At 39.3% G+C, this 27,241-nt stretch overlaps 1 protein-coding gene across 1 annotated transcript in view; it reads left to right on the forward strand.

The window, feature by feature from the left end:
- The window catches only part of DOCK3 (dedicator of cytokinesis 3), a 455,873-nt gene that overhangs the window by 45,617 nt on the left and 383,015 nt on the right, over nt 1-27,241 (forward strand). Inside the window, exon 3 of the mRNA XM_062199955.1 lies at nt 26,021-26,061. Coding sequence (XP_062055939.1) covers nt 26,021-26,061 — 41 coding nt within the window. The remainder of the gene's footprint in view (nt 1-26,020; nt 26,062-27,241) is intronic.

Raw genomic sequence — 27,241 nt, forward strand, 5'->3', positions numbered from 1 at the left:
GGTAAATTCCAAGGAGTGGGATGGCTGGGTTGAATGGTAGGGTTATATTCAGGTTTCTGAGGAATCTCCAGACTGACTTCCATAGTGGCTTTACCAGTTTGCATTCCCACCAACAGTGGGTTAGTGTCCCTTTTTCCCCACATCCTCGCCAGCATTTATTGTTGGTGGATTTCTGATTGTGAGCCATTCCAACTGGGGTGAGGTGAAACCTCATTGTGGTTTTGATTTGCATTTCCCTGACTTCTAGTGATCTTGAACATTTTTTCATGTATCTGTTGGCCATTTGGATTTCCTCTTTGGAAAAATGTCTATTGAGGTCCTTGGCCCATCTCTTAAGTGGGTTGTTTGTTTTGATGTTGTGGAGTTTCTTGATCTCTGTAGATTCTGGTTATCACCCTTTATCTGTTGCATAGTTTGCAAATATTTTTTCCCATTCTATCAGTTGCCTCTTCACTTTCCTGACTGTTTCTTTTGCTATCCAGAAACTTCTCAATTTGATGTAATCCAAATAGCTAATTTTGTGTTTGACTGCCTGCGCCTCCAGGTTCTTTTCCAGGAAGTCTTTGCAGGTGCCAATATCTTGCAGGGTTTCTCCAATGTTCTCTAATAATTTGATGGTGTCAGGTCGTAGATTTAGGTCTTTAATGCATGTTGAGTGGATTTTTGTGTAAGGTGAAAGGTAGGGGTCTTGATTCATGCTTCTGCACGTGGAAATCCAGTTTTCCCAGCACCATTTATTGTTTTTTTTTTATTTAATGAATATAAATTTCCAAAGTACAGCTTATGGATTACAAAGGCTTCCTCCCCCACAACTTTCCCCCCAACCGCAACCCTCCTCTTTCCCACTCGCTCTCCCCTTCCATTCCCATCAAGATTCATTTTCAATTCTCTTTATATACAGATGATCAGTTGAGTATATATAAAGATTTCAACAGTTTGCCCTCACATAGCAACACAAAGTGAAAAAATACTGTTGGAGTACTAGTTATAGCATTAAATCACAGTGTACAGCACATTAATGACAGAGATCCTGCATGATATTTTTTAAAAAAGATTGATTACTTTTCTATGTAATTTCCAGTTTAACACAAGGGTTTTTTTTTTTTTTCATTTTCAATTATCTTTATATACAGAAGATCGCTTCAGTATATACTAAGTAAAGATTTCATCAGTTTACGCCCACACATAACCACAAAGTGTAAAAATACTGTTTCAGTACAAGTTATATCATTACTTCACCTTGGACAACCTATTAAGGACAGATCCCATATGAGACATAAGTACACAGTGACTCCTGATGTTGATTTAACAATTTAACACTCTTGTTTATGGCGTCAGTAATCTCCCAAGGCTCTAGCCATGAATTGCCGAGGCTATGGAAGCCTTTAGGGTTCGCCGAATTCGATCGTATTCTGACAGGGCCATAGTCAAAGTGGAAGTTCTCTCCTCCCTTCAGAGACAGGTACCTCCTACTTTGATGGCCCTGTTCTTGCCACTGGGATCACACTCGCTGAGATCCTTCATTTAGGTCTTCTTCTTCATCTTTTTTTTTTTTTTTCCCCAGAGTGTCTTGGCTTTCCATGCCTAAAATACTCTCATAGGCTCTTCAGCCAGATCCAAATGCCTTTAGGGCTGATTCTGAAGCCAGAGTGCTATTTAGGACATCTGTCATTCTATGTTTCTGCTGTGTATCCCCATTCCCACGTTGGATCCTTTTCTCCCTTTTTTTGGTTTTATCAGTTAGTATTAGCAGACATTAATCTTGTTTGTGTGATCCTTTTGACTCTTAGATCTATCAGTGTGATCAGTTGTGAACTGAAATTGATCACCTGGACTGGTGCGATGGCATTGGTACATGCCACCTCGATGGGATTGTATTGGAATCCCCTGGCACTTTTCTAACTCCATCATTTGGGGGCAAGTCCAATTGAGCATGTCCCCAATTGTACATCTCCTCCCTCTCTTTTTCTCATTCTTATATTTTACCGGGATCACTTTTCAGTTAAGATTTAGACACCTAAGAATAATTGTGTGTTAATTACAGAGTTCACAAAAAAAAATACTAAAATGGATAAAGTATTATTTTGTACATCAACAGTCAGCACCATAGCTGATCAAGTCACTATTTCTCATAGTGTCCATTACACTTCCACAGGTTTCCCTTTGGTGCTCAGTTAGTTGTCACCGATCAGGGAAAACAAATGATATTTGTCTCTTTGGGACTGGCTTAATTCACTTAGCATGATGCTTTCCAGATTGCTCCATCTTGTTGTAAATGACTGGGTTTCATTGTTTTTGACTGCTGTATAGTATTCCATGGAGTACATGTCCCATAATTTCTTTATGCAGTCTACTGTTGATGGGCATTTGGGTTGGTTCCAGGTCTTAGCTATTGTGAATTGAGCTGCAATAAACATTAATGTGCAGATGGCTTTTTTGGGTAAATTCCAAGGAGTTGGATGGCTGGGTTGAATGGTAGGGTTATATTCAGGTTTCTGAGGAATCTCCAGACTGACTTCCATAGTGGCTTTACCAGTTTGCATTCCCACCAACAGTGGATTAGTGTCTCTTTTTCCCCACATCCTCGCCAGCATCTGTTGTTTGTAAATTTCTGAATGTGAGCCATTCCAACTGGGGTGAGGTGAAACCTCATTGTGGTTTTGATTTGCATTTCCCTGACTGCTAGTGATCCTGAACGTTTTTTCATGTGCCTGTTGGCCATTTGGATTTCCTCTTTTGAAAAATGTCTATTCAGAGTGGCAAGATGGCGGAATAGGAAGGGAGCACACTGATAGTCCGGGAAGAGACATTTTAATAAAAGTGGAGATACTGCGGGTTCAAGTAGAGTAGGGGAAGAAACAACAGAAGTAACTCTTCCGGAACTAGTGATTCACAGTGAACCTGTGTGGAGTGCGTGGGAGCCCACAGTTTGGGACACCAGTGGCAGACTCAACACATCAGCGCTAGAACGCGAGGTGAGCTGAACCTCAATAGCCTGAGACACCAGCGGGCAAGTGGAAAGAGGCGCCTAGAGGGAACGAGGCTTCAACCCTGTGGGGAAAAGTTCACCAGGCTAACTAGAAGAGAGAGGGAAAAAAAAAAAGTGACCGATATGGACACGAGTTTCTCTCTCTCCACTCACGTCTCAAAGGCGAGCAAGACAAAGAGCAGGCGCCATTTTGGACATACGTCATAAGCAGGGCGACCTCAGGTCTGCACGAGCCCTGAGCCTAGCAGAAAAACCTGACTCTGGGGGGGTCTATGTTCATCAGGGATATTGGTCTGTAATTCTCTTTCAATGCTGCATCTTTTTCTGGCTTAGGAATTAAGGTGATTCTGGCTTCTTTGAAAGACTTTGGGAGGATTCCCTCTTTTTCAATTGCCCTAAATAGTTTGAGGAGAATTGGGGTTAATTATTCTTTAAATGTCTGGTAGAATTCAGCAGTGAATCCATCTGGTCTGGGCTTTTCTTTGTTCGGAGGGCCTTTATTACTGTTTCAATTTCTGTCTCTGTTATGGGTCTGTTTAGGTTTTCTATGTCTTCCTGGTATGTTGTATGTGTCCAGGAATCTATCCATTTCTGATAGATTTCCCTGTTTGGTGGCATACAAGTCCTTGTAGTAATTTCTGATGATTCTTTTTATTTCTGTGGTGTCTGTTGTTACGTTTCCTTTTTCATCTCTGATTGTATTGATTTGAGTCTTTTCTTTTTTTAGTTAGTTGGGCCAATGGGGTGTCAATTTTGTTTATTTTTTCAAAAAACCAGCTCCTTGTTTGGCTGATTTTTTGTAATGCTTTTTGGATTCAATCCTGTTGATTTCTTCTTTGATTTTAATTATTTCTCTTCTCCTACTGGGTTTGGGTTTGGTTTGCTGCAGATTTTCTAGATCCTTGAGGTGACTTGAAAGCTCATCTATTTGGTGCCTTTCCAATTTCTTGATGTAGGCCCCTATTGATATAAACTTTCCTCTTTACACTGCTTTTGCTGTATCCCATAGGTTTTGGTATGATGTGCTGTTATCCTCATTTCCTTCCAGAAAATTTTTGATTTCTCTTTTAATTTCTTCTATGACCCATTGTTCATTCAGGAGCATGTTGTTCAACCTCCATGTGTTTGTACGTGCTCTAGGGATTCCCGAGTTGCTAATTTCCAACTTCATTCCTTTATGGTCTGAGAAGCTGCATGGTATTATTCTAATTCTTTTGAATTTGCTGATACTTACTTTATGGCCTAGTATGTGGTGAATCCTAGAGAAGGTTCCATGTACTGCTGAGAAGAATGTAAATTCTTTCTGTGTAGGATAAAAAGTTCTGTAGATATCTGTTAAGTCCATTTGAGCTATAGTGTCATTTAAATCTACTGTCTCCTTGTTGGACTTCTGTCCTGTTGATCTGTCTATCTCTGAGAGTGGAGTATTGAAATCCCCCATTACTATTGTATTGGGGTCTAAGTCTCCTTTCAATTCCCTTAACAAGTCTTTTAAATAAGCTGGTGCCCTGTAATTAGGTGCATATACATTGATAATCGTTATATATTCCTGTTGAATGGATCCCTTAATCATTATATAGTACCCCTCTTTGTCTCTCCTAATAGTTTTTGTGGTAAAATTTATGTTACCTGATATTAAGATGGCTATGCTCGATCTTTTTTCATTTCTGTTGGCATGGTATATATTTTTCCAGCCTTTCACTTTCCGTCTGTGTGCATCTTTGTTAGAAAGATGAGTTTCTTGTAAGCAGCAAAAAGATGGGTTTTGTTCCTTAACCCAATCAGCCAATCGGTGTCTTTTAACTGGATTGTTCAGGCCATTAATGTTCAATGTGACTATTGATAAGTAGTAACTTTGCCCTATCATTTTTGGGTTTCCTGTGATCTTTTGCTGTGAGGTTTCCTTCCTTTACCTTCTTTCATATTGGTGACCGTGTTTCTGTGTTTCTGTGTGTATCACATCTTTAAGCATTTTTTGCAGGGCCGGACGAGTGGCAACAAATTCTTTCAATTTCTGTTTGCTATGAAAGGTCTTTATTTCACCTTCATTCACAAATGAGAACTTTGCAGGATATAATATTCTGGGCTGGCAGTTTTTCTCTCTTAGTACCTGGGCTATATCTCTCCATTCCCTCCTGGCTTGTAGGGTTTCTGATGAGAAGTCAGCTGTGAGTCTAATTGGGGATCCTCTGAGAGTGGTCTGATGTTCTTCTCTCTTGCACATTTTAAGATCTTTTCTTTATGTTTCACTGTGGTGAGTTTAATTACAATGTGTCGTGGTGAGGATCTCTTTTGGTCATGTTTATTAGGGGTTCTATGAGCTTCCTGTACTAGGATGTCTCTGTCCTTCTCCAAACCTGGGAAATTTCCTGCTAGTATCTCACTAAAAAGGCCTTCTAATCCTTTCTCCCTCTACATGCCTTCAGGAACTCCTAGGACCCGAATGTTTTGTTATTTAGTAGTATCCTGTAGATTCCCGACAATATTTTTTAAATTTCTAATTTCCTCTTCTTTTCTTTGGTTTGCCTGTTTCCTTTCCTGTTCTCTGTCTTCTAAGTCCGATATTCTCTCTTCTGCTTCACCCATTCTGTTTTTAAGGTTCTCTAATGTGTTTGTCATGTGATGTATTGAATTCTTCATTTCATTATGGTTTCTCATCACTATCACTGTTTCTTGTTCTACTAGTTGTTTCATTTCATTTTGATTCTTCCTCAATATTTCATTTTCACGAGAGAGATTTTCTATCTTGTCCATTAAGGATTTCTGTAGTTCAAGAATTTGTTTTTGAGAGCTTCTTAATGATCTTACCAATTTTTTGAGATCTGCTTCTTGCATTTCTTCTATCTCATCATCTTCATAATCTTGAATTGGGGTGTCTTTTTCATTTGGGGGCATTGTAGTGTCTTCCTTGCTCTTGTTACCTTGGTTTCTACGTTTGTTTGGCATCTTGGAGGTGTGGCCAAAGAGCTCTGTTTGTTTCTTCATGGTTGCCTAAGCTAAGGAGTTTTTTACATATGTAAAGCGGTTCCTGCTCTTTGTCTTGCTGGGCTTTCTAAGGAGAGTGCAGAGAGAGGCTAGTGTCTCTGCTGGTCCCCCCCCCTTTTTTTTCTCTCCTCCAGTCAGCCTGGTGTAGTGCCCCCCCCCCCCCCCACGTGAGCTCAGACCATGCTCTAACCTTCCCAGCCAATGTCTTGGGTTAGCTTTCCTTCCAGCGCCGGGGCTCAAATTCTGCGGCTGGGCTTCTGTGGCTGGGCTCACTGTTTTCCCCACTCTCACGGCTCCCGTGTCTGCGGCGCGGCTCGGTGCGGGTTGGCACGGCTCTACGTGGCTAGGTGTGGCTCGGCACTGCTAGGCGCGGCTCGGCGCTGCAGTGGGCCACCTTGCTCTCCCTGTAGGTCCTCCGTGTCACATCCACTAGATCTGGAAGAGTTTCCTCTGTAGTTTTTTTTTTCTGAGTCTCTTCCTGAGGGTACAGTAACTCCACTTTTGTTAAACTTTCTTTTCCCGAACTGTTGGTGAGCGCCCTCACTCTTCTGCCATCTTGGCTCCGCCCCCCACCATTTATTGAATAGACTGTCCTTGTTCCAGGAATTGGTTTTAGATCCTTGATCAAATATAAGTGGGCTGTAGATGTTTGGGTTGATTTCTGGTGTTTCTATTCTGTTCCATTGGTCTATCCATCTGTTTCTGTACCAGTACCATGCTGTTTTGATTACAACTGCCCTGTAGTATGTCCTGAAATCTGGTATTGTGATGCCTCTGGCTTTGTTTTTGTTGTACAAAATTGTTTTAGCTATTCGAGGTCTCCTGTACCTCCATATCAATTTCAGCATCATTTTTTCTAGATCTGAGAAGAATGTGTTTGGTATTTTGATTCGTATTGCATTGAATCTATAAATTGCTTTTGGGAATATGGACTTTTCAAAAAAAATTTTTTATTTAGTAAATATAAATTTCCAAAGTACAGTTTATGGATTATATTGGCTTTCCCCCCCATAACTTCCCTCCCACTCGCACCCCTCCCATCTCCCACTCCCTCTCCGATTCCATTCACATTAAGATTCATTTTTAATTATCTTTATATACAGAAGATCGATTCAGTATACATTAAGTAAAGATTTCTTCAGTTTGTACCCACACAGAAACACAAAGTGTAAAAATACTGTTTCAGTACTAGTTATAGCATCACTTCACACTGGACAACACATTAAGGACAGATCCCACATGAGACGTAAGTACACAGTGACTCCTGTTGTTAGTTTAACAATTTGACACTCTTGTTTATGGCGTCAGTAATCTCCCTAGGCTCTAATCATGAGTTGCCAAGGCTTTGGAAGCCTTTAGGGTTCGCCGACTTCGATCTTACTCCGACAGGATGATAATCAAAGTGGAAGTACTATCCTCCCTTCAGAGAAAGTACCTCCTTCTTTGATGGCCCGGTTCTTTCCACTGGGATCTCACTCGCAGAGATCTTTCATTTAGGTCTTCTTTTTTTTTTTTTTTTGCCCAGAGTTTCTTTGCTTTCCATGCCTAAAATACTGAGAGAATGGACATTTTGATGATGTTGATTCTTCCAATCCATGAGCATGGAAGATTTTTTCATATTTTGGTATCCTCTTCTATTTCTTTCTTTAAGATTTTGTGATTTTCATCGTAGAGAGACTTGGAATATGACTTGCCATTTTCTCATAGCCTGTATGGTCTTTGATGAGAAGTTAGCTGTGAGTCTAATTGGAGAGCCTCTGAAATTAATCTGACCTTTCTCTCATGCACATTTTAGAATTTTTTTTCTTTATGTTTTACTGTGGAAAGTTTGATTACATGTGCTGTGGTGAAGATCTTTTCTGGTCATGTCTATTAGAAATTCTGTGTGCTTCCTGTACTTGGATGTCCCTTTCTTCAAATTAGGTAAGTTTTTTTTTTTTTTTTTACAATTATTTCACTCAAAGTGCCTTCTCATCCATTTTCTTTTTCCATGCCTTCAGGAACTCCTAGATCCTGTATGATGGGTCATTTGATAGTATCCTGAAGATTCCCTACATTGTTTTTATTTTTCTAATATCTTTTTCTTATTTTTTTGTCTGTATAATTTTCTGTGATTTGTCTTCTGAGTTGATATTCTTTATTCTGCTTCATGTATTCTGTTATTAAGGCTCTCTAGTGTATTTTTTGTTTGTTCTAGTGAATTCTTCTTTTCCAAGATTTCATTTTGCTTTCTCTTTAAGATCTCAATTTTGTTGGAGAAATTTTCTTTCATCTCAGGTATGGATTTCATTAGTTCATGCTTTTTTTTTCTGATTACTTCTAAATAATACTATGATCAATATTTTGAATCCCGTTTCTGGTATTTCTTCAAACTCTCCATCTTCACAAGGTAATATTGAGGGGTTACATTCTTTTGGGGGTGTCATGGAGAAGCTTGGACTTGAATTGGCACTCAGATATGGGATACTGGCTTCCCAAGTGGTAGCTTAACCCTCTGTTCAACAACACTGTCCCTATAGCTCCTGTTCTGATTCTCCTCTTCCTGTTAATATATTCCCCAGGAAGCAGCAGGTGATGGTTGAGGTCCTTGGATCTCTCATTTGGGAGACCTGGATTGAATTCTAGGTTCCTACCTTCTGCCTAGCTAACCCCTGTTTGATATGGGCATTTGGGGAATGAACTGATGGATGGGAGATCTCTATTTTTCTAGCTTTGTTTTATTTTTCCTTTCTCTACCTTTGCTTCTCTAGTAATAAAATATTTCCTTCTTTCTTTTTTTTTTAAAAAAAGATTTATTTGTTTATTTGAAAGAGGAAGAGGGAGGGAGAGGGGGAGAAGGGGGAAAGAGGGGAGAGGGAGGGGGGGGGGGAGAGAGGGTGAGGGGGGGAGGGGAGAGAGAGAGAGAGAGAAAGAGAAATCTTCCATCTACTGGTTCACTCCCCATATGGCTGCAACAGCCAGGTCTGGGCCAGGCCTAAGCCAGGAACCAGGAATGTCATCTAGGTAACCCACATGAGTTCAGGGACCCAAGTGCTTGGGGCATCTTCTATGCTTTCCCAGGCAAATCAATAGGGAGCTGGATCAGAAGTGGAGCAACCAGGACTTGAACTAGTGCCCATACGGCATGCTGGCACTGCAGGAGGTTGCTTAACTCGCTATGCAACAGTGTCAGCCCCAAAAGATTTCTTAGTTTTATAAGTGGTTGACTCTTTCCTGCTTATTATTAGTTGAATTGGGTTTGCTATACATATTTTTATTGATGTATGAAAGAGAATAAAAACCAGTATTTTATAAAACTTTGGTAGCAGGTGATGTCAGTTTCTTAGGTGAGGTTTTTCTACATGGAGTGGAATCTGGCAGAGGGCCAGAAGGGTTGGGAGTTCCACGTTTAAAGGAATAGTGGACATGGAAGTTCTGAAGAAATGATTTCTGAGGAAGTCATACAGCCCAGAGCGAGTAGTGAGTCTCAGGTGATTCAGCTTACCTGGAAAATAGGTGTGGTAGCTACATACACTTGGGGCCAGCTTCTGCATTACTGATAGATGTGAAATATGCATAATATCACATAGCTGGATGCTATGTGATATAATTATAAGCATAGAATTTTATATTTGAAGTGAGGACATTAACTGGTACATGGATTTAAAAAGGTCAAATTGTCCGTGTCTTAATAGCTTTTTTTTTTTTTTTTTTTTTTTTAAAAAGTAGAAGAGTACCTCAAGCCCTGTGCATGGCCCTTTTGGAATATTAGGTCCTGCCTCCTGTTGAAATACATGACTTCTCAAACCTGGCTACATGACAATGTGAAGATACATGTTGGACTTCCTTAGTGTCTGAGCTTCCTTTACAGAGCCTGGTGGCTTTGGAACAGCCAAGAAAATGGTCAAGATTATGTATCGTTATACTGGCGATTTTAAAAACTGATGTAACAGCCTGGTTTATTTCTGGTTTGGGGTAATGTGGAAGGGTATGCAATTTTGAAGTGTTTTGTTACATAGTCGTAATCCTTAAGGGAACTTAGACTGTGGACAAAAATGCACACGCAGTGCAGTTCTGTTTTCTTTCTGTTGTTGAGGGAGTTCACTTTTACACAGCAAGCACATAGCTTCCCTGGTTTCAAGAAGTTTTTATTCAGAAGTGCATTTGCCCTTCCTTTTGTTGAATTCTTTCCCCTTCTTTCTCTTGAAAACTAAGTTCCAAAATATAGTATCTTCTTTCACTAAATGTTTGTTCCTTTCTTACTATGGGCAGTTCATACAATGCAAAAATATTAAACAGTTGGTTTTAGTGTGTTATGTAACTTTGCTGTGTATCAAACTAATTTCTATAAGTTTTTCATCTTTAACCTCAAATCATGTAATTAATTAATTTATTAATTAATTGTGATTAATAAAAGCTAAAGGAAAATGATCCTTTATTGAGTTGATGATTAGACTTGCATTTAATTTCCTGGATTATTGAAAAAGTATTATACCAGAGTATTAAAAGACATGAAATATTTTATTCATAAATATAACCTTTAAAAGGATTGTATTTTATGAGGTCATCATTTTGATATGAATCATGTAAATGTTGATACTATGCTGTTTTTTTTTTTCTTTTTTTTTTTTTGACAGGCAGAGTGGACAGTAGAGGGAGACAGAGAGAAAGGTCTTCCTTTTTGCCGTTGGTTCACCCTCCAATGGCCGCCGTGGTAGGTGCGCTGTGGCCGGCGCACCGCGCTGTTCTGATGGCAGGAGCCAGGTGCTTATCCTGGTCTCCCATGGGGTGCAGGGCCCAAGCACTTGGGCCATCCTCCACTGCACTCCTTGGCCACAGCAGAGAGCTGGCCTGGAAGAGGGGCAACCGGGACAGGATCGGTGCCCCGACCGGGACTAGAACCCGGTGTGCCGGTGCCGCTAGGCGGAGGATTAGCCTAGTGAGCCACGGCGCCGGCTACTATGCTGTTTATTATACGTCTAGTATTTTAAGAGATTCACTCAATTGTCTTTATTTATTTATTTATTTTTTTGACAGAGTGGACAGTGAGAGAGAGAGACAGAGAGAAAGGTCTTCCTTTGCCGTTGGTTCACCCTCCAATGGCCGCCGTGGCTGGCGCGCTGTGGCCGGCGCACCGCACTAATCCGATGGCAGGAGCCAGGTGCCTCTCCTGGTCTCCCATGCGGGTGCAGGGCCCAAGCACTTGGGCCATCCTCCACTGCACTCCCTGGCCACAGCAGAGAGCTGGCCTAGAAGAGGGGCAACCGGGACAGAATCCGGCGCCCCGACCGGGACTAGAACCTGGTGTGCTGGCTCTGCAAGGCGGAGGATTAGCCTATTGAGCCGCGGCACCGACCACTCAATTGCCTTTTGGCACTCGTGTGTAATATAATCTATATGTTTTAAAAAAGTGACATTAAAAGAATAGTTGATGTGGAGAAACATTATTAGATATTAATTGTCTCCCCACCTATATTCATGGGTGTTAATTCAACTGCTTTGCTAGTTACAAAGCTGTGTTATTGGAGTAAAAGTGTATTTGTAAACTGTATGGGAACTATACATTAAGGATAAAACCATTTTCTTACATTAAAAAAACAGTATTTTTAGCGGTGGTAAATTTTACTTTTGGCTCTGTTTTACTGTTGTAATCTATTTCTTTTATCAATAGAAAAGTATATTTTTCTTTTTAGTTTTTAATTTTTAATTTTTTATAAGTTTTATTTAAGTTATACAAATTTCATGTATTTTATATATACAGATTTAGAAACATAGTGATACTTCCCACCCTGTTCTCCCTGCTGCTCATGCTCCCATTCTTCTTCCTCCTCCCTATCCTATTCCCACTGTTAATTTTTACAAAGATCTATTTTCAGTTTAATTTGTACTCATAAGATTAACCCTACATTAAGTAAGAGTTGAACAAATAGTATGAATAAAAAACAAAAGAACAACAACAACAAAACACTTCTCTTCAACAGTTGAGACAAAGGCTGTAAGCAATCATCAAATCTCAAAATGTCAATTTCACTACTATATATTACCTTTCAGGGAAATGTGTAAATCTTCCAGTATTAAACAAGAATTACTCATTGATAATTATTGATCACCAATAAAGCATAAAATATTTGCATGATTAGTGTGAGTTTATTCTTAATTCCCTTATTCTTAAAAAATGACCATTGACTGTCTCATGCTTTGAGACATAGATCTGTTTCACCTGGCTTTTATTTATAACTTATCTCCATAAAATGCTATCTAGAACTCTGTTCATTACTTAAGACTTCCATGAAAACCAACTAAATATAGAAAGTAAATTAGAAACATAAGAGAAAAAATCAACCAAAATGTGTTTCTTAATTTAGTGCCCTAGAACAGACTGGCCTACCACACTAAGCTTATTTTCTTAGTCTATCTAGTTTATTTCTTGAGTGTACAGTTTTTCACAAAAAGCCAAACTGGGTATCACTTAAACTAGACTTAAAGAAAATCCTTTATAACATTTAATTAACCAACAAGAAATAAATATAAAAGTTATATACCAAAAAGAACCATGGAAAGAATAGTACTAAATAAGCAAAGTAAAACACGTTATAATCCCATTCAGAACACATACTATGGGGCCAGCACTGTGGCGTAGTGGGTAAAGCCGCTGCCTGTGGTGCTGGTATTCCTATGGGCACCAGTTCGAGTCCCAGCTGTACCATTTCTGATCTAGCTCTCTGCTATGGCCTGGGAAAGCAGTGGAAGATGGTCTAAGTCCTTGGGCCCATGCACCAGCGTGGGAGACCTCGAAGAAGCTCCTGGCTCTGGATCGGCCCAGTTCCAGCCCTTGTGGCCATTTGGGGAGTGAACCATTGAATGAAGACTTCTCCCTCTCCCTGCCCCCCGCCCCTGCCTCTCTGTAACTCTGCCTTTCAAATAAATAAATACATCTTAAAAAGAAAACTTAGTATGAATGCAGATCATGATCTCACTTTTTAAAAAGTCGGTTTATACAAGATAAGATTGAAAATGACAAAATAGGAACCCAGCATTGTGCTGAAGCAGGTGGAGCTACCGTCTGCGATGCCAGCATCTCATATCGGCACCAGTTTGAGACCTGGTGCTCCACTTCTGAGCCAGCTCCCTGCTAATGGCCTGGAAAAAGCAGTGGAGGATGGCTTAGGTGCTTGCGTTCCTGCCAACCATGTAGAGACCTGGAAGAAACTCCTGGCTCCTGTCTTCAGCATGTCCCTGTCCTGACCTTTGTAGCAATTTGGGGAGTGATCCAGATCCAGCAGACAGAAGATTTCTGTCTCTCCCTCTCTATAACTTTGACTTGCAAATAAAGAAATAAGTATTAAAAAAAAAAAAGAAACTGGGCCGGCGCTGTGGCTCAACAGGCTAATCCTCTGCCTTGCGGCGCCGGCACACCGGGTTCTAGTCCCGGTCGGGGCACCGGATTCTGTCCCGGTTGCCCCTCTTCCAGGCCAGCTCTCTGCTGTGGCCAGGGAGTGCAGTGGAGGATGGCCCAAGTGCTTGGGCCCTGCACCCCATGGGAGACCAGGATAAGTACCAGGCTCCTGCCATCGGATCAGCGCGGTGTGCCGGCTGCAGTGCGCCAGCCGTGGTGGCCATTGGAGGGTGAACCAACGGCAAAAAGGAAGACCTTTCTCTCTGTCTCTCTCTCACTGTCCACTCTGCCTGTCAAAAAAAAAAAAAAAAACTGGAAAAATAATAAAAAAACAAAGTGTAAAAGCAAACAATAAAAACAAAGGTTCTAAAATGTTAACTGCGGGTTGGACATTATGGTACAAAGGCTTTAAGCCAACACCTGGGGTGCCCACAATCTATATTTAGTACCTGATTCAAATCCCAACTGCTCTACACTTCCAATCCAGCTTCCTACGAATGTAAGTAGGAGGCAACAGATGATGGTCGAGGTACTGAGGTCCTGGCCACCCACGTGGGAGATCTGGATGGAATTCTTGGATCCTGGCTTTGGCCTTGCCTAGCCTCAGCTGTTGTGGGCATTTGGGGCATGGCCCAGCAGCAGATGGAAGCTCGCGTTCACTCTTGCTCTCCTCTCCTTCCCAACCCCACGCTACTCACCACTCCTCTCACTCCCTGCCTAACTACCTCCCTGTCTGGTCACTCTGCCCTTCAAATAAACAAACAAATCTTTAAAACTACATTGCTAACTAAATATTATTATTATTATTATTATTATTATTATTATTATTTTTGACAGGCAGAGTGGACAGTGAGAGAGAGAGAAAGGTCTTCCTTTACCGTTGGTTCACCCTCCAATGGCCGCTGTGGCCTGCTCGCTGCAGCCGGCCCACCACGCTGATCCGAAGCCAGGAGCCAGGTGCTTCTGGTCTCCCATGCGGGTGCAGGGCCCAAGGATTTGGGCCATCCTCCACTGCACTCCCGGGCCACAGCAGAGAGCTGGCCTGGAAGAGGGGCAACCGGGACAGAATCCGCCACCCCGACCGGGACTAGAACCCGGTGTGCCGGTGCCGCAGACGGAGGATTAGCCTATTGAGCTGCGGCGCTGGCCTAGACTTATTATTATTCCTCTGACATTGGTACAGAAATAGTCTCTTGCTTTGTAAATTTCATTCACCTACCTAGACATTACAATCCTAGTGAAGAGAACCAAAAAAATGACAGCTTACATTTCAACTTAAATGTCATTGATTGTAGTTACTAAAAATTATAAACTTGACTAAAATAAGTTTAAAACTATATAGTAAATATGAAACTTCATAATGGATATCCAGAAAGATTACATTAAAAATATCAACCCTCCTCCCAAAAAATCAAAACCCTGAACTCTAAAAATGCCATTTATAAGCAAATATGATTAAAAATTAAGGTAACAAATGAGACTAAATTTCTCATGGACATGTTAATTCCTATTTTATATTGAAATCATTAAAGATTTTAAATTTAATAGTTACTCAGAGTATATTTTAAGCACTTCACAAAGAAAATGAAAAATAATATGAAAGTTTTAAAAAAATAATCACAGACTTAAGAGGAAAAAAAGCAAATTACAGATTTTAGAAAAACAGGGATTCATTAATAAAATTCATAAGCTCTACTATTTGAAGGAAGTTAATGTAAAAACTATAAGAAATTGAGAACACTTGATAATTGTCATAAAGGAAAGAGGAAAGCACACTAGTATGTAAATGTTCTTAACATCACCAGTGCTCAGCAATTACTTGCTGTGAAAAGAAGTGTGACAAGCCTAAGGTTCACTTCTGTCAACTTAACTCTGAATTCTACCTTCCATAATGGTCATGCAAAAAATCACTTTGTATATAAATCAAAAAATCACTTCAAACCAATTTAAAAAATACTTTTTTTTTTTTTTGACAGGCAGAGTGGACAGTGAGAGAGAGACAGAGAGAAAGGTCTTCCTTTTTGCCATTGGTTCACCCTCCAATGGCCGCTGCGGCCGGCGCATCTCGCTGATCCGAAGCCAGGAGCCAGGTGCTTCTCCTGGTCTCCCATGCGGGTGCAGGGCCCAAGGACTTGGGCCATCCTCCACTGCCTTCCTGGGCCATAGCAGAGAGCTGGCCTGGAAGAGGGGCAACCGGGATAGAATCTGGCACCCCAACCGGGACTAGAACCCGGTGTTCCGGCACCGCAAGGCGGAGGATTAGCCTGTTAAGCCACAGCGCCAGCCAAAAATTACTTTTAAATATTTAATTTCATTAGGCTAGACAAACATGTCAATTAGAAGAGAAACACTACTGAATATCACTCTTTTAAATATACATGACTATTATTTACACCCAAGCATCAGATTAATTTATGTGAGAGCAACAACTTTTAAACATATACAGAAAAAAAAAAAAGGTAGTTATTTACACTGCTGCCTAGCTCTGTGCTAGGTGTTTTCACATCTATAATCACAAACATTGCTGACTATTACTCTGTTAAATATGAATTGCTATTTATATTGTGAAATGCTTTTGTCAATCACCGAATGTGAGTGAAGCTATACTACACCAAAGAGCAAGCAGAACTACTGTAGTTGCTGCCAAAAGAAGATGCAGAACAGTATCAGCATTGTTAACCCTAAAGAATGAAGCCTCTATACAGAACAGGCCATGTGACGGTCAACAATCAGCAATCTTTCAAAAAAATACCAGGTACAATCTGGTGAAGACAAATCAAAAGCACTAAATGCAGCCCCCAACAGAAAATACCCTTTGATAAAAGTTTTTTTTTTTAAAGATTTATTTATTTTACTTGAAAGTCAGAGTTATACAGAGAGAGGAGAGGCAGCGAGAGAGAGAGAGGTCTTACATCCACCGGCTCACTCTCCAGTTGGCCACAATGGCCGGAGCTGTGCCGATCCGAAGCCAGGAACCAGGAGCTTTTTCCAGGTCTCGCATGCGGATGCAGGGGCCCAAGGACTTGGGCCATGTTGTTCTGCTTTCCCAGGCCATAGCAGAGAGCTGGATTGGAAGTGGAGTAGCCGGGTCTTGAACTGGTGCCCACATGGGAGGCCGGCAATGCAGGCAGTGGCCTTACCTGCTACGCCACAGCGCTGGCCCCTGATAAAAGTTTTAAACCTTTTATTTTACAGGTATAACATACAGTCCTCATTGGCAAAAGAAAAAAATGCAAATTTATTTATCCCTCTACCCTCAGCTAACACCTGCACAGGAAATAGAGATAGGAAAATGAAAAACACTATTTCTCTTCCATTGCATATGATAATTAAAAATAGTTTAATAAAAAATCATCAATTTTGAAAAGGACAGACTTGCACAAAAATCATTCTAGAAATTATTTAGATAACCAATTGTGAATTCAAGAGCACAAAGTAACATATGGTATCTTTCTTTCTGGGGACTTGCTTGCTTCACTAAGGATAATGGTTTCAAGGTCATTGATTTTGTTGCAAAAAACAGGATTTCGTGGGTTTTTTGTTTGTTTGTTTGTTTTTAACCATTGAGTAGTATTCCATAGTGTGTATGTGTGTGTGTGTGTGTATATATATATATATATATATATATATATATCATCATTTCTTTATCCAATCATCAGTTGATGGACATTTGGGTTGAATCCATATCTTAGCTATTTTGAATTGAGCTGCAATGTACATGGGTGTACAGATAACTCTTTCATATGCTGATTTCATTTTATTTGGGTAAATTCTCAGGAATGGGATTGCTGAGTCATATGGTAGATCTGTTTTCAGGTTTCCGAGGTATCTCCATACTGTCTTCCACTATGGATGCACCATTTTACATTCCTGCCAATAGTGGATTAGGGTGCTTTTTTCTCCAAATCCTCACCAGTGTATCTGTATGAGAGCCATTCTGACTGGGGTGAGGTAAACTACCTCATTGTGGTTTTGATTTGCATTTCCCTGATGGCTAGTGATCCTGAGCATTTTTTCGTGTGTCTGTTGGCCATTTGAATTTCCTCTTGAAAAATGCCAGTTTGAGTCCTTAGCCCATTTCTTAACTGGATTGTTTGTTTTGTTATTGTTGAGTTTCTTGAGTTCTTTATAGATTCTGGATAGTAATCCTTTATCAGTCTCACAGTTGGCAAATACACTTTTCAGCTTGATGTAATTGCATTTGTCAATTTTGGCCTTGATTGTATTTCTGGTGTCTTTTCCAAGAAGTGTTTGCCTATGCCAGTGTCTTGCAGAGTTTCTCCAGTGTTCTCTAGTAATTTGATTGTATCAGGTCATAGATTATGTCCTTGATCCATTTTGAGTGGATTTTTGTTTAATATTTCTGTATGCAGTAGGCAGGAGCTTCTTTGGAGTCTCCTCTGTGGGTGCAGGAGCCCAAGTGCTTGGGACATCTTCTGCTACTTTCCCAGTCACATTAGCAACGAGCTGGATCTGAAGTGGAGTAGCTGGGACTTGAACCAGCACCCATATGGGATGTTGGCATTGCAGGTGGCAGCTTTATCCACTATACCACTATGCTGGACCCTGTTGGAGAGTTTTGGGCAGAGTGGAAACTTAGTCTCAAAGAATTATTCTTGGCTTTGGAATTTGAATACTTGAACTTTTCCTAGTAATTCTTGTAAAGTGTCAACTCCAAACATTTGGGTAAAGTAGAGGAAGTCCATGCTTCTCACAATAGTCCCGTAAGCAGTATGCTCCTAGCTTAGAGGTTAAAGTTTCAGCAAGCTAAAAAATAAAAGAAAAAGAAGGTAATGGCTGATACTTAGAGATGGAATAGAAGATCAGTAAAAAATCTTTTTGGAGGTAATAGCAGTTTCACATTTTTAAGAATTCAATCCTGATATTATAACATAAATAGAAATTAAACATAATCAGTCCCCTGAAGTAATGCTTTCTTTTCTTCATTCAATTTTCCACAAAAATTTTTATTTGAAAATGTCAGAATATAGAAGTTTTCTTTACTCTTAAGTTCCTAATAGTGACAAAGCTATCAGCGTTTGCTCACCAGATGGGAAAGACTGCCATATTCTTCATATAAATGCATATGATGAGGAGACAGTAAAAGAAGCAAACTGCAAGCCAATATCCACGATGAGATTAGATGCAAAAATGCTTAACTGAAATACTAGCAAGCCAAATTCAACAGTGATTGAAAAAGATAATTCACCATGATCAAGTAGGCTTCATTCCAAGGGTACAAGGATGGTTCAACACAAGCAATTCAGTAAATGCAATTCATCACATTAACAAATGCAGGACAAACAACCATATCATCATTTCAATATATGCAGCAAAAGAAGTTGGCAAAATTCAGCATCCTTTCATTATAAAAAGCTTTCAACAAATTAGTCCCAGATGGTACATACCTCAACACAGTTAAGGAAATAAATGAGAAACCCACAGCAAACATAATACTGAACAGGGAAAAGTTAAAAGTGTTTCATCTAAGATAGGAACAATACAAGGATGGCAACTTCCATTGCTTCTGTTCTGTATAGTGCTGGATATTCTAGCCAGAGGATTTAGGCAAGAGAAGGAAATAAAGGACATCCGAATTGGAAGGAAGGAAGTTGGATTGTCTCTGTTTGTAGATAACATGATCTTACATATAGAAACCTTAAAGACTACACACAAAACTACACACAAAACTAATAAATGGATTACTTTAGTTGCAGACACAAAATCAACATGAAAAACCGATAACATTTCTAAATGCTAATAGTGAACTATCTTCAAAAGAGATCAAGAAAATAATCCCACTTACAATAGCTACAAGAAAACCCTGAAACCAAAAAGCAAAAAGATACTTAGTAATGCATTTTGCAAAGGAGATAAAGGATTTATACACAGAAAAATGTAGAAATTTTGATCAAAAAATGGAAGAGGACAGAAATAAAAGGGAAAAATAGCTCAGGTCTGTGGGTTACAAAAACTAATATTGTTAATATGTCCATACTGCATAAAGTGATCTACAGATTCAGTGCAGTTACTATTAAAATACTAATTATATTTTTCACAAAAAAATGGAAAACAAGCTTATAATTCTTATGGAACCAAAGAAGACCTCAATAGCTGAAATAATCTTTAGCAGAAAGAATAAAATTGGAGGAATTATGCTGCCTGGCTTTGAAATATATGCAGGTGCTTCAAAAAGTTGGAAAAGAGGAACTAGTAGCTGTTTATTTGTACAAGATAATTTTGAAATTCATGCATAATTTATACATAATATGCATTCTCCATGAACTTTTTGAAGACCCTTGTGCTGTGAGGCTAATCAAAACAAGTATAATCAACAAAACATAGATCTGGCATAAAAACAGACACACAGACCAATTTAACAAAATAGAGCTCAGAAATAAATCCAAGCATCTACAGCCAACTGGTTTTTGACAAAATGCCAAGAACCCACATTGGGGAACGTACTGGGAACATTGTATATTCACAATATCCTAGGTAATGAAACTAGATCCCTATCTTTCACCATAGACGAAAATCAACTCAAAATGGATTAAAGACTTAGATATAAGACCTGTATCTATAAAACTAGTGGAATAAATTGTAAGCAAAATGCTTCTTTATGATGGTCTGGGCAAGGAATTTTTGGATAGGACTTCAAATACATAGGCAAAATTAGACATGTAACATGGGGTTACATAAAACTAAAAATGCAACAATTAGAAGAGAAACCTGCCGGCGCCGCGGCTCACTAGGCTAATCCTCCGCCTTGCGGCGCCGGCACACCGGGTTCTAGTCCCGGTCGGGGCACCGGATTCTGTCCCGGTTGCCCCTCTTCCAGGCCAGCTCTCTGCTGTGGCCCGGGAGTGCAGTGGAGGATGGCCCAAGTGCTTGGGCCCTGCACCCCATGGGAGACCAGGAGAAGCCCCTGGCTCCTGCCATCGGATCAGCGCGGTGCGCTGGCCGCAGCGCGCTACCGCGGCGGCCATTGGAGGGTGAACCAACGGCAAAAAGGAAGACCTTTCTCTCTGTCTCTCTCTCACTGTCCACTCTGCCTGTCAAAAAAAAAAAAAAAAAAAAAAAAAAAAAAGAAGAGAAACCTACAGAATAGGAGAAATTATTTGCAAATCATACATGTAACAAAGTGACAATATCTGGAATATATGAAGAACTTAATAGTAACCTACCCCCTAAATAATTTGATTTAGAAATGGGCAAATGTGGGGCCGGTGCTGTCTGTGGTGCAGTGGGTTAACACCCTGGCCTGAAGTGGCAGCATCCCATATGGGTGCCCGTTGGAGACCCGGCTGCTCCACTTCCAATCCAGCTCTTTGCTGTGGCTTGGGATAGCAGTAGAAGATGGCCCAAGTCCTTCGGCCCCTGCACCTGCATGGGAGACCCAGAAGAAGCTCCTGGCTCCTGGCTTCGGATCAGAGCAGCTCCAGCCGTCGCGGCCAATTGGGGAGTGAACCAGCAGATGGAAGACCTTTCTCTCTCTCCCCCCCACTCTGTGTAACTCTTTCAAATAAATAAATAAATAATTTTTTTAAAAGAAATGGGCAAAGACATGAATAGACACAGATAGCCAAGAAGTATCTTAAAAATGCTCAACATTACTAGTCATCAGAGAAATGCAAGTCAAAACCTCGTTGAGATATCACTTCACCCAGTTATAATGGCTATTATAAAAAAAATAAGTGTTGTTGAACATATGAAGAAAAGAGAACTCTTAACATGTTGGTGGTTCCTCAAAAAATTAAAAATGGAATCATTATATGATTGAGCAGGCTTGCTACTTGGTATCTGTCCAGAGGAAATGAAATCAGTCTGTTGAAGATGTATCTCTGATACTTATTGAAAACACTTTTCATAACAGCAGAAATATGGAATCAACCTAAATGTCTATTAGCAGATGAATGGGTAACAAATGTGTGTGTGTGTATGTATATATATATATGTAACATTTCATTGTATGGGCATATTACAGTTTCTTTATCCATTCACCTATTGGAAGGACATCTTGACATCTTGATTGCTCACAAGTTTTGCCATATATATATACATACATACATATATACACACACACACACATAGATATATACGTACAGAGACACACACACAGTGGATACTCTTCATCCCTTTAGGACTGAAATTCTGTCATTTGCATACATTGCTCACAAGTTTTGGCATATATATATATATATATACATACACACACATATACACATACAAACATACAGACACACACACACACACAGTGGATACTCTTCATCCCTTTAGGACTGAAATTCTGTCATTTGCAGCCGCATGGATGAATCTGGAAGACATGTTGAGTGAAATTAACCAGATACAGAAAGGCTAATACCACTTGATCTTACTCACGTGGAATCTAAAAAAGTTAAACTCATAGAATCAGAAAGTTGAGTAGTGGTTGCCAGAGATTGGGGTAGATTGGGGTTGTGGGAAAGGGAATGGTTGATCCCTGGGTACAAAGTTCCAGTTAGATAAGAGGTATATGTTCTGGTGTTTACACAGTAAAGTGATTATAATTAACGATAATGTATATATAAAAATAGCTTGCATAGAGGATTTTGATCTCACTACAAAGATATGATAAATATTACAGATGGTAGGTAGGCTGATAACCCTGATTTGATCATTGTACAATATATATATATGCAACAGAACATTACGTTGTATCCTGTAAATATGTGTGATTATTGTGTGTCATTTTAAAAGAATGAAACTTAGGAAAATGAATATGATGATATTGATGAGGACTAAGACTATCTGGACATCAAGGGTGATTTCACTTTCTTTGTTAGCATTCTGAAATCTTGAAAAGGCTATATATTAGCGATAAAAGTGAAAGTAGAGAATATAATTGGAAAGTTAGATTGTGCAGGGTTCTTGGACAATAGATGTATAAAAAACCTTCAGTTTAAAATGTCTTTTTTCCTGTTGATTTGTAATGATTTAGAAAATATTTTAGTTGTTTCTTTCAAATATTATTAAATGGTTTTGGTTTATGTATAAGAGACATAGAATTCTTTCTTCTCACTCTTTTTCCCATTCTCTTAAATTCTTTTGAGTTATAGAGGGGGTATATGTGACAAAGTCTGGAGTAGAGTTTTGATTTTAAGAAAAAGTGATGACTAAAGGTCACTGAGCACAATTCTCATGACCCTCTTAATGGTGACATCCCATGGAGAGGATGATGATGTGTTTTTGAAGCTACTTAAATCAATGCTTGTCAGGGCTGGAGGTAGTTTGAGAGAGGATAACTATAAAAGAACATGGTATCACATTTTAATCACCATTATATGATGTTAAATGCATCAACAGTATACATTTGAAGTTCCTCGATGTCTTTTTATGGTTTGATACCTCATTTCTCTTTGGCACTGAATAACATTTCATTGTATGGGTGTATTACAGTTTCTTTATCCATTCACCTATTGGAAGGACATCTTGATTGCTCACAAGTTTTGGCAATTACAGATAAAGCTGCTATTTCTTTGTAATTTTTTTTGATGTGGGTGTTTGTTTTCAACTCACTTGAGTAAACACCAAATTGTATTGGAAGAGTATTTTTAATTTTGTAAGAATGGAGCTGGTGCTATAGCACGGTAAACTAAAGCTGCCGCCTGCGATGCCAGCATCCCTTATTGGTGCACCAGTTCGAATCTCAGCCACTTTGCTTCAGATGCAGTTCCCTGCTAATGCTCCTGAAAAGCAAAAAGATTGCCCAAGGGCTTAGGTCCCTGCCACCCATGTGGGAGACCTGGATGGAGTTCTGGCTCCTGGCTTCAGCCTGGACTAACCCTGACGTTTGTGGCCGTATGGGGAGCAAACCAGTTGATGGAATATCTTTCTGTCTGTCTCTACCTTTCAAATAAATAAATAAATAAATAAATAGATAGATAGATAGATAGATAAATCGATATAAGAACTGCAAAACAGTCTTCCAGAGTGCCTGTACCATTTTGCATTCCCACCAACAATGCTTAAGAACAATGACTATGTTCCCTATGTTAGCCAGCTTTTGTCAGTGTTCTGGATTTTGGCCATTCTAACAGGTATATAGTGGTATCTTGTTTTAATTCTGAGTTCCTTAAACACGTACAATAATTAGCATCTTTTTAAAGATTGATTTATTTCAAAGATATATACATATATATGTATATATACACACACACACACGAGAGAGAGAGAGAAAGAGAGAGAGAGCATGTGCGCGAGAGCGAGCGAACGAGAGCAAGCGAGCACCATCACTTCCCAGATGGCTATAATAGCTAGGGCTGGGCCAGGCGAAAACTAGTAGCCAGCAGCTTCTTTGGGGTTTCCTACATGGGTGGCAGGGACCTAAGCACTTGGTTCATCTTCCACTGCTTTTCCCAGGCCATTAGCAGGGAGCTAGTTGGGAAGTGGAGCAGCTGGGGAACAACCCAACACCCATTTGGAATGCTTTTCCTGCTATGTCACAGTGCCAGCCTCTACTAAGCATCTTTTTATGTTCTTATTTGCCATCTATATATCTTCTTCTTTTTTAAAGGTTTATTTATTTTACTTGAAAGTCAGAGATACACAGAGAGAGGAGAGGCAGAGAGAGAGAGAGAGAGAGAGAGAGAGAGAGAAAGGTCTTCCATCGGCTGGTTTACTCCCCAATGGCCACAACGGCCGGAACTGTGCCGATCTGAAGCCAGGAGCCAGGAGCTTCCTCCAGGTCTCCCACGTGGGTGCAGGGGCCAAAGGACTTGGTCCATTTTCTACTGCTATCCCAGTGCATAGCATAGAGCTGGTTGGGAAGTGGAGCAGCCAGGACTCGAACCGGCACCCATTTGGGATGCTGACGCTTCAGGCCAGGGTGTTAACCTGCTGTGCCACAGCGCCGGTCCCTCTATATATCTTCTTGGCAAGCTGTCTGCCTAAGGCTTTTGCCTGCATTCAAATTGGGTTGTTTTCTTACTGTTGCATTTTGAGAGTTGTTTTTATATTTTAGATAATAGTCTTTTATCAGATTATTTTTAATGAAGGCAAGCTTATTAGTTGTTTGTGAATCATGCCTTTTATGTTCTATCTAAAAAAGTCATCACCATACCCAAAGTTACCTAGATTTTCTCCTGTATTATCTTATAGGAGTTTTATAATTTTTCATTTTGCATTGAAATTTGAGTTAATTTTTTGAGCGGTGTAAGAAGGTTTCTGGTAGATTTTTTTTTTTATACCATTTGTTGAAAACAGTGTCTTGTTTCTGTTGTATTGGTTTTGCTCCTTTGTCAAAGATCAGTTGACTATTTATGTGAGTCTGTTTCTGAAGTCTCTTTGATATCATACATCTGTTTGCATATTTTGCGAATACCACTGTCTTGATTACTACACCTTATCTCACTTCTTTTATTGAGAAGAAGCTCTCTGAAGAGACTTATTCTGCCATTCCTACTGATGCAATTCATTATGGTTAACATACTGTAAAGTCTCATGTTGGTAAGGTTATTACTTTTCTGAATATTGATTTTCATTTTATTTGAAAGGGAGGGAGGGAGAGAAGGGAAGGGAAAGGAAAGATTTTTACATCCACTGGTTTACTCCCTAAATGTCTGAAGCATCCAGTATTGGAGCAGGCCAAAGCTAGAAGCCCAGAACGTAATCCACATCTCTTATGTGGGTGGCAGGGACCCAACTGTTTTTGCCATCACCTGCATTTGCAGGAAGCTGGAATTGGAAGCAAAGCCGAGATTCAGACCCAGGCACTCTGATATGGGATGTGGACATCTTAACTGCTGCGCTCACTGCCCGCCCCTAAATAACAACTCTTGGTTTCCCCTCCTACCATTGGAGCTGCTTCCTCTTAAACCCAGGTAGAGAAACTATAGGAAAGCTCTGAAAATAGCAAATTGGAATTGAGAAAAGGTGGTGATAACATTTCCTTTCTCTGAAAATTGTTCTCATTGTATAATTGAAACTTTTGTTAATACTGCTATACATGAATGCTGAAAGGAAATAGATGAAGAGGATCTGTACTGGCAGGTTGACTTTAGCAGTTAGATGGCATTGAAATAAGAGTAGTATGGTATATTGCACGGAAGAGTGAATGAGACCTGAAAGCAAAGTCTGGGCTGTATTCTGTCACAAAAAAGTCATGTGCTTTTGGCATTTCCCAGCCCCTAACACTTTTTTTTTTCACTTTTTATTCTGTTTCTTTTTTTAAACTTTTATTTAATGAATATAAATTTCCAAAGTACAGCTTATGGATTACAGTGGCTTTTTCCCCTCCATAACTTCCCTCCCACCCGCAACCCTCCCCTCTCCCGCTCCTTCTCCCCTTCCATTCACATCAAGATTCATTTTCAATTCTCTTTATATACAGAAGATTGATTTAGCATATATTAAGTAAAGCTTTCAACAGTGGGCCCCTAACACTTTTATCTGAGAATTTTTGTGTAGAATTTTTGTCTATCTCTGTTGAAGTTATTTCTAGTTTTTTTTTTTTTTAATATCTTAGTTGAAGTAACTTTATGCTTTGGGAATATATTCATTGTAATATTCCTTTTGGAATAAACTACTGGGACTACTGTAGATACTAATAAAGCCATCTTTTTTTTCTGAAAATACTTTTATTATGTATCTTGCAGAAAATGTGATTTTAATATCCTTCATATGCTTTGTTTTAGGTTGGTACAGAGGAGTTTCAACAAAGAAACCAAATGTAAAGGTAATGAAAAGTTTATTTTTTTCTAATGTAGGAAGGAGCTACTTAGTATGTTTGAAACAATATCTTTTACTGGCCCATCTTTTAATATTTTACAATAGTCAACAAACATTCTGTCTTTAGCAGAACTGTACCAGACTCTTTGTCTCAGCAGCATTAAAATAATCTTTCTGAAAGTACAGAAATAAGAATGTCATAGCTGCAGAGCTTATCTTGAAAAAACATATTGATGCTTTTAAATGTTTTCGCCCTCCTGTATTTGACAAAAAAGTAAATTGACGTATTCATAGGCATAGTCCTTAGTCCTTTGAAACTACACAATTAGTTAGATGAATTTGATTCTAAAATATAAAATGGAAAGAATTTTCAAATAATTTCAAATTAAATATTTCTCTTGATATTAATATTATTGTTAAAATGTAATTTTAAACAAATTATTAGTGGCACATACTAATTTAGTGTCCCAGCTTTGATGTGTTTAGTACAGTTGATATTAATCAGACAAAATAATAATTAAAATACAGTTAGGAACTTTCTTCTCCAGTAATGCATTTGCAGAATCTTCTTTGTGCTCAGCCTTAATGCATATATCAATTTTTCTTATATGTTTGTATTATACTTTTTCTCGTACTGAAAAATTTCAAAATTATCACATTATTTTCATTAAAACAGAAAATTGTTAATCAGTTTTGCCAGTGGAATCATTCATTTATTTTTAAGGTAATGATTCTGAGGAAACAGTATTGTCATTTAAATTTTTCATGGCCTGGTTTTCTTATTGTTGGCATTTTTCTTTGAAAAAATTTTTCTACCAGATAATTCTTTGTTGTCTAGGGCTGTCTTATGCAGTGTTGAATGTTGAGCAGCATATATAGCTTCTGCCCACTAGATACTGGTAACTACTCTCCCTGTTTGTGACAAAAAGAGATTCTAGGCACTGCCAAATGTGCTATGGATGCAGATTCATCCCTGGTTGAGAACTGTTGTTCGTAGCTCATTTTTTTCATATGCTTCTAATTTTGAAGTGGTATTTCCAGTGGTATTTTCATATGAAGAATGCTTATGTGGTAATAGTTTCTGTTTGTGTTTTGTTTTAAAAATCTTGATTACATTACCAGAAAATTACTTGAGTAGAGGAGAAATCTTACAAAGAATGGAAATCTGTAATTGTAATATTACATCC

This window comes from Lepus europaeus, chromosome 9, assembly GCF_033115175.1.
Source record: "Lepus europaeus isolate LE1 chromosome 9, mLepTim1.pri, whole genome shotgun sequence".
Taxonomy (NCBI): Eukaryota; Metazoa; Chordata; class Mammalia; order Lagomorpha; family Leporidae; genus Lepus; species Lepus europaeus.